We start from the raw sequence: 8,266 nt of genomic DNA on the forward strand, positions 1-8,266 counted from the left end.
ATATAGAAAAGATGTCAATCAGGAGAGAGGAGCCCTGAAATCCCACGTTTCTGAAGGCATGTCATAAACACACAGATGTCAGTAGAGGCACTTGGAAAGGAAAAGCAATTGCTAACAGAAAAACTGCATTTAAAACCTACTGTGACTGCTTTTCAGCTGCAGTAGCTAGCAGCCTATGTTGGATTCTTCTTTTGGCAGAGGCAACTGTTCTTGAATCAGTTGGTTTGGCTCAATTTGTTGTGGAATGATTAAGTTCAGTCCACTGTATTGCATAATCTGGAGTTTCTTCAACCTGCTTCAGTAGTGAAGTACTTAATCTCATACAGCTCTGGGAGGGGTTAGGAACACGAACTTAAATCCATGCAAATGTATCAGGAGCCTGAGCAATAAGAGGATGAAAAGAGAAGTGTCCAGGAGGCCGGAGGAGATCAGTGGCTTGTTTCTGCTTTGATGCCTCCAACTTGTGGAGGAATGAAAGGAGAAAACCATGGCATTATACACACTTGAAATGTCCCAGGAGCCAACCACAGTTCCCATCTTCAGAGCAGCTCTCGTAACCACTGAGGATTTACCCATCAAACTCAAGTTTGGAAATGTGCCTGGATGTTTCCAAGGAATCTGAGGAAAGACGTTTCTGTTTCTGGACAATCAAAAACTATCACATTTCCTGGCTACAGCAAGGACCTCTAAACTGAAAAATGTGCAAATAAATGTGTTTTACCAGGAGTGGGCACATCCCAAACAAGGGTAATCAGAGAAACTCTTGTCAGCACTGCTCTATTTATATGTGTTACAGATTGAAGAGGAAAATCTTTTCCACAGTTGCCCTGGTGCATAACCATCAGTGCCCTTGCTAAGTCCCCTTCCAGCTTTGGGAAGTGAGACCAAAGCACCTATTGGCACTTCTTGGCTTTACTCAGGCTGCAAACCTGGCACGTGTGTTAGAGGAGTAACAGGGAACAGTGCTGGATCAAGATTAACCTCCTTCAGCTATAAACGATCATACCTCCCTCCCTTGCTCCTCAGAGGGCAATAACACCACGTGAATCTTGGTGCCAGGCATGCTAAAGGATTTCTGCTTGCTCACAGAGGTCCAGCAACACCCAGCCCAGCTATGTACAGCTGCTGAGCGGGTTATACCGAAAGCTGGCTTTAGTCTCCGAGTTAATAAAACAACAGATGCCGTTAAGAGCAGTTCTTTCAGCCTCATGTTGCAGGTCACCCCAGGGAGAGCAGAGGGAAGCCCAGATGAGAGTGGGGAAACTTTCCATCACCACTGAAGCAAACTCACAAGGATGTGTTTATGGCAGGGATAAGCATCCTCCAGAGCCGCATTCAGACCGGGGTCTCCCTTGGACAGTGGAGCAGCTGCTGACTGAGCTGAGAGTTCTGTCTCACAAACAGCTCCTTGAATTGCTCTTGGCATTGACTTTTTCCTTTTCAGCTAATTAAAAATCTGACTTTGAGTCATAAGCCCCCATTAGTAATAATTTGCTTTGCACTTCTCCAGTGATTTATGGCTGAGATATCAAAGTGCTTTAGAAACATTAATTAATCCTTCTAATACCCAAGGGACTGATCCACTCTCCACAATGCACCATTGGTGGAGTAAACATAGAAAATCTCCAGGGTTTACTCCAAACCACAGCCGGGGAGAGGGGAAAGGAGCAGCATCCGACCCAACAAGCTCGTTTCAGCTGCCTGCCTGCAATCAGAGATGTGCAGTCAAAACAGCAGCACGGAATGTGCAGCCACAGGCGAGCCCAAGGCACATCCAAGCTCTCTGCTCTGCAGCAGCAGTTCTTGCTGCTGTCCCTAGCTGTCTGGGGAGGGAAGGGACGCTGTGACACCCCATCTCTGCAGATCATGCCAGGAAAGGCGTGTGCAGACTAAAGCCATCTTCACCCAGAGCCCTGCCAGAGGCAGTGGCAGGGTCATTAATCAAAGCCACACTACTCGTGCTAACACATGTATTTCCCTTGCTGTCCTGCCTATTTCTCCAATCTGCTTCTTGTACAAAGTCACTTTTTCCCCACTTGCAGTGCAGACCCAAGGCTGTTTCTCACACCTGAGATGCAGCTCCAGTCCTCGCCAGCGATAAGGATCATTACCTCCATTGGCTTCAGAAAGGCTTTCATCCTTGCGCACACCAATGAGCCATTTGCCACCTGGTGCTGTCCCTGTACTTTGAATGTTGTCATCACAAGACTATGGGGTGGAGCTGGCCATGCAACGTGGTGCCAGAGATGGGGAAAGCTATAAAGGTCCCAGCACAGACTGTCGGGAGACGGGAACTCTGAAAGCCTGAAAGTGTCCCGTTTCCTTCTTGCTGTCCCCAGTAAAGCATTACCTTGACCATGAAGGCAACTGGTGTTTTCCTGCTCCTCTCCCTGGCACACTGCTGCTACCAAGGTGAGTGCGACATTTTGCTTAGGAGCCATTTCTTCTCCTGGCTAAAGCTCCCAGGTCCGTTGCGGGGAAGGTAAGCCTGGGAAGAGGCCAGCTGGTGCTGGGACCTTGCTGTGGCCCTGGGCAGGGAATATCAGAGAATGCTGCAGGGGCCAGCGTGCATTAAACCAGTGGTCTGTGAGCAAGCCTAAAGCACAGGCTTTAAAAGGGTGCATGGCACCTGCTCCCAACAGCGAGCAGACTTGCTGGGCTGAGACTATCCCTTCAGGGCTAGGATTCAGGCTGGAGCTGGTGATTTCTAGGACGGTACGATTCTTTTAGAGTGCAGAGGTGCTATTCCAGTTTTAAAAAAGCAAACCCAAGGGGCAGGAAATGCATCTATGCAAGGGAAAATGCAGCTCGCCCCACCAAAGTCAATGTTTAAGCCAGCTGTGTTTTCAAAATCCCATATGGTGCAGAGGGATGAGAACATGAGCTGTTGCTGCTCTTCAGGTCCTGTTCCCCTGGGATTTCTGCACTAGTGGGTTCATTCCAAACAGGAGGGTGCTTCTGAAACAAGTTCTCCATCATCCCATTTACTGTGCGGCAGCTGCCATTGCAGAGCTGTCTGAGCACAAAATCTGGACTCATTTCAGATGAACTGAGCATGTATCGTGAGCTACAGTTCCTGGGTCTGGACCGGTGCTAATCCAAAGTAAAATCCCTGAAACATTAAACGGTGTGGCTATCAGGTCCTCAGCACCAAACCATTTCACTCTACAGACCCACTGCTTAGGGGCCACACTGGTTGTTAATGTAGGTGTAGTCTAAATCCTCTACGTAGATGACTTCTGGTTCTGTAAGCAACCCAAGGTCTTCCCAGTACTGCCTTTTGCCAAACAAATTCAGATTGTTTTTCAAAATATATCCACCTCATGTTCCATGCATGTGATCCCAGCTGTCAGCTCAGGGCCAGCTTCTTCATGCAGAAGCCCACCAAAGTCGCAGCTTGCTCCCACTTGGTGTGAGACCTCAGGGTCCAACCATTTCTCATTCTAGTAGAGACCTTCAGCAACTTATCTTTTCCTCTGCTTCCTTGTGGTACAAACCCACTGACATGAGAAAAATCACCCTGGATTTACCCCAGCACCAGTCCAGCATCGACAGGAGTTTCTCATTTACCTATGAATGGGTAATAAGAGATAACAACAGCCACCTTTGCTCCCCTGCAGCTGGCAGGGAAAGTCACTAGAAGTACATCTGGCCTTGACAGTGTTTCTGCTGGGGAAAAGGGACAGATGCAGCAGGGAGGGACCTGGCTGCGAAATGGGGGAGATCCAAGGGAAGAAATCATTTGCTGAGACAAAGGTGTTTGAGTGAAGATATACAGTCCTCAGCCTAAAGCATCGTTACTACGTCCCCCTTGAAACCAGCCCGAGTGATGGGTGCTAAGACTTTTTCTCTCTCCCTCCACTCTTTCTCTAGGAAGCGCTGAAGCGGATGGAGCTGCTGGCAAAGGAACAGAGGTGAAGGCTCCTGGTTATGTGTAGCACGGGGGTATGCCCAGCTTTAGTGAGACAGCCCTAGCCCATACGCTAGGGAGCCAGCATTGCTAGACACAGTGAAGCTGCTGGGTTGGCAGCCCAAAGGTGCCACTGCCTGGGAACCTCCTTGCACCTGCTGCACCACAGCAAAATCCAGTGACAATACTGGTTTCCCACTGCATTCCCCCACACTCAGGGGAAGAAAACTTAACAAAGAGCTGAATACTGCTGTTACCTGCCAAGGAGATGAAAGCTCCCCTTACTCTCTGGCTTAAAAATAAAAATATGGTGGCATAAAAATAAAAAGTAGGAAGAACATGATCAGGTACTGCCCGTGGAGCATTACTTAATTTTGTAACTCCTGAGGGTGCGCAGCAGTGCCAAGTAGAGTTCAGCTGGCCAAGGGACTGCATGGTGACAGGTGGTCCCAGTGTTTCTGAGAGTTCATAGCAGAGCCCTGAGCAAGCTGGGATGGGTTATCAAGATATATAAAATACATACCCCCCTGTGACTGCAAAGCACCTCTGGTAAATTGAAAGCATGTTTAACATTTTCAGCATTACCTTTTTGTGTCTCCAGGCAGCTTGTGGCAATTACGACCTAGGAAAAGGTTGTACAAAGATCTTTGACCCCGTCTGTGGCACAGACAACCTCCTATACGGCAATGAGTGCCTGTTGTGCTTTCAGAACCTGTGAGTATGGGGACCTCCTGCAAGTCTAAATATCACGCAGATGAGGGCTACTACATGTATCTGGGATTTCCTAGAAAGAAAGCTGTTTTGCGTGCAGCTGGATGGAGCATGGGCCGTGAGCCCAGGACATCTGGCATGAATCTGGCTTCCCGCACAGCTGCTGCAGCTGCTGCTCTGAGCATGTGGACTCTGTCTGCAAAATAGGTCCATTGTGTGCACAAACTGCCTACAAGCAGGGACTGCACGGCCAAAATCTCCCTACACCTGCAGCTGCCAAGCTGCAGCCATTGCTCGGACTATGCTGGCGGGTGTCCAGGAACTCAGACAAATGGCAAAGTCCTCAAAGTCTGCCCAGATCTAGCATGCAGGCAGAATAATATTTTTCCAGGTGACCTCAGATGTGTGGTAGCTGAGAAAAAACTACAGGTTTTCACTCCAGCAATTTATAGCTGAGCTCTGCTTTCTGTCTTCTCAGCATATGAGAGGATACAATTTGCTCTGGGTATTTTTAAGAACGAGCCTTATATTTAATCTATGCTGGTGCCAGATTGCACTGTCTTAGCAGAAGGCCAGGTCCAAATGCTAGAGACATCTCTGGCAAGACTTGATTCATTTCATCTGGCTTGGGCCCTAGGTAATTTCGAGTATATTTATACATTGGAAGCACTCTGTGTCACACAAGTGAAGGAATTACTTCCCACTCAATGCTATTAGGTAGTTCGAAAATCTCTGTTGGGAAGATTGAGTCTTATCTGTAGCCAGATGCCCCCATCTGTGGGGCTAAAGGAGCTTCACCCTTGGTTTCACCTGATGACAGCAGGGGCTTTGGGTGATCAGGCTCACATACCCATCTGCCATCCACAGAGACATCTCTAACAGAAGGTCAGATTCTAGCTTTTCTGTCCCTGGATGAATGGGCTTGTGGAGCCAAATCCTGCTTTTAGGAGCATTTCCTTCCGGCTAAATCTACAGTAACAAGGAACAAGAATCCAGACCACCAGGAAGAAGAGCCTGGACAAGAACTGTTGGTCTGGTTGTCACCTCTTTCCTTCATTAACCCAGACCACTGCCCTATATTCTGCTCCTGGCCTGCTCAAATGCTGGTTTTACGTTTTAAGGCTGAAGATGATGCAGTCAGGCAGAGACATGCTGAGTAGGATCTCCCGAACGAAGGCGCCATGGTTAATGACCCAGCACAGCATGGCAGGGTGGTAATGACCATGCTGGAAGCCAGCAGCCCAGCACCAGCTGTCGGCTATATTGTGCAACAGATGGGGGTGGGAGGTTCGTCAGACACAACATCGTTAGGGCTTTGGCCATGAACCAAGAGCAGGGTAAAGAGAGCGAGCAAGACTTCAAAGCCAGCTGCGCAGGGAGCAAAGTGGCATCCAGGATGCTACATTCACCCCAGTGTGGAGCACGGCTTTGGAGGGGATGGAAGACCTCAGTGGTCACAAGAAGGAAAGCTTGGGGTAACAAAAAGAAGACTGAGCCAGTGGTGTATGCAGAGCCAGCCAGGAATCAAGGGAGGGAAGGGATGGATGAGAAGCTGGTGCTGGTATCCACCCTGCACTGACAGGCAATGCAATCCTGGACATCTTCAAACGCCCCTTCACCCAAGGTCTCAGCAGCTGCAACTGGAAACGTGCTGCTCCTGCGGGTCAAAGCCCTGAGCCTTGCAGCTTCCCTGTAGCATTCCCAAGCGAAGAAGTTTTGGGGTTAGGAACAACAGCCATTTGTTCTCCCGGTCAAGGCAATCTGGGCCAGGCATCAGGACGCTGGAAATGCCCGGTGCCAAATGGCTCAGGGGAGAGATAAACGGCATGTCCTCGTCTATAAAGCTTTGGTCCATGGGGAAAAGTCAGGTAGCCAAGAGGCAGGATGAAGTGTCATTTGCAGTTTTGTGTGTGTAACCAGTCTGACAAGAGCTGGAGGCCTGCAAGGAGTCTGGGAATAACTCCTGTGAGAGCATGTGGCAGGTCCTTGCGGCAGCAGTGTCTCACTTGTCACCCTTGGTCACCTCACTGTGACCAGCGTGCAAGACGCTTTTTGCAAAATGCAAAACAGCTTGAAAATAATTTTGCCAGCATTTCTCTATGCACCTGAGAAATGGGTTTGTCTTTCCAAAGATGAGAACATCACGATTCTATATGAAAATGGAACAATTTGGAGTAATTAAGTCCACTACTGGGCAAAAAATAATAACAATAATTTTCTGCAGGTGCCTTTTTAATATTTTCGTCGCTTTTGCTGCAGAAACAATCAGGAGGGGAGGCTGTGGGCACGTCCAAGCCCAAGCAAGACATGATGGCAGGCATTTGTCTGTAAAAAACATACAAAACAAAGTCATAACCTTTATCATCAGCAGCCAGACAGGCATTAGAGGTGTCTTGGTGCCGTCCTATAGCACAGAGGTGAATTATTCTGCCAAGAGGTGTCAGGAAGCAGCAGCTCTTGAGCTTATTGGAACTAATTAACACATGTCCATGATAACCCTGAACTCCCTGTCAGAATACATGGCCTTACTTACTGTGCATAACAGTTAAATGATGATTTAAGCAGTATTTTCCTTTCTTTCTTTCTTTGTCCTCTGAGCCAGGCTCTTCTATGTATCAGGGACCTGAGGGCATCCTCTAGCATTTTTAACATCTCTTCCAGGCAAAGAAACACTAACGTGCGCATAAAGAACAGGGGTATGTGCCAAAAGCCCTCTCCACGCTCCAACTCCGCTCAAAACTAAAAGGTGCAACCGTTCTGGAGAAGATAGCACAAATCCATTTGTCACCTATAGAAAATCCTAATAAAATGGAAGCATTGCCATGTCTTGCACTGGGATTTCTTACACACACAGCAGACCCCTTTCCCTGACATTTAAAATACCTTTCTGAAAAATATGGTTTGTTCTGGTGATGTCCTTAAAGAGCTGCGAGCGTATTACTGACAGAGCCCCGGGGACAAGGCTAGGACATGCCCAAGAGGCAGCCAGGCTCTGGCATAACAAGGCAGCTCTTTTTGCATTAGGAATTCTGTTTTCCTTCTCTAAACTTCCAGCCTCCAAGTAACAGAACTTAGCATTCCCATGACTTGTAATTACGTTCATTAAATACAGGGCATTAAAGCCCTTGCTCCAGGGCCTTTGCCAGGAGGAAGAGTCCAACAAGTCATCTCAACGCTGACCCATCTCCAGCCTGTCCATATGCCACTTCCCATCACACACGGTCCCCACACACCCAGAGCCACCAGCCTCACCCAGCGGGTCACAGCTACCCAGTGCCTCGGAAAAATAAAAAGAAAGCTCCGTTTCTCCAGACAATTTTTTTTTTCCGCTTCTAGCAAAGGTGAGCTTTGCTGCTGGCCCCCAGCCGTGCCCCGGCCCCGGGGCGGGCGGTGCGGCGCCCGGCGCAGCGGGATACAGCTGCGAGTCCCCGGCCGGATCCAGGAGGCGGTTTGGGCGCTGGAGGGCGCTGTTGCGCCGCCGCGGCGGGAGCGGAGCCCGCGGCGGCCCGGCCGGGCAGCGGGGAGGCGGCGCCGGGCGCCCCGAGCCCCCGGGGCAGCGCACTCCCGCAGCGGGGCTGGGAGCCGCGGGGGACGGTCAGCCCCGGCGCTCAGCGCCCCCCCCGGCCCCGGCCCTGACCCCCGCGG

At 49.6% G+C, this 8,266-nt stretch overlaps 1 protein-coding gene across 1 annotated transcript; it reads left to right on the top strand.

The window, feature by feature from the left end:
- The first annotated feature begins 1,996 nt into the window (after positions 1-1,996).
- Positions 1,997-7,442, top strand: SPINK1 (serine peptidase inhibitor Kazal type 1). Its single transcript, XM_037398322.1, has 4 exons — positions 1,997-2,412; positions 3,874-3,914; positions 4,512-4,624; positions 7,283-7,442. The coding sequence occupies exons 1-4, from the start codon at positions 2,358-2,360 to the stop codon at positions 7,362-7,364; spliced, it is 291 nt and encodes a 96-aa protein (XP_037254219.1). The 5' UTR covers positions 1,997-2,357; the 3' UTR covers positions 7,365-7,442.
- Positions 7,443-8,266: the final 824 nt, after the last annotated feature.

This window comes from Falco rusticolus, chromosome 8, assembly GCF_015220075.1.
Source record: "Falco rusticolus isolate bFalRus1 chromosome 8, bFalRus1.pri, whole genome shotgun sequence".
Lineage (NCBI taxonomy): Eukaryota > Metazoa > Chordata > Aves > Falconiformes > Falconidae > Falco > Falco rusticolus.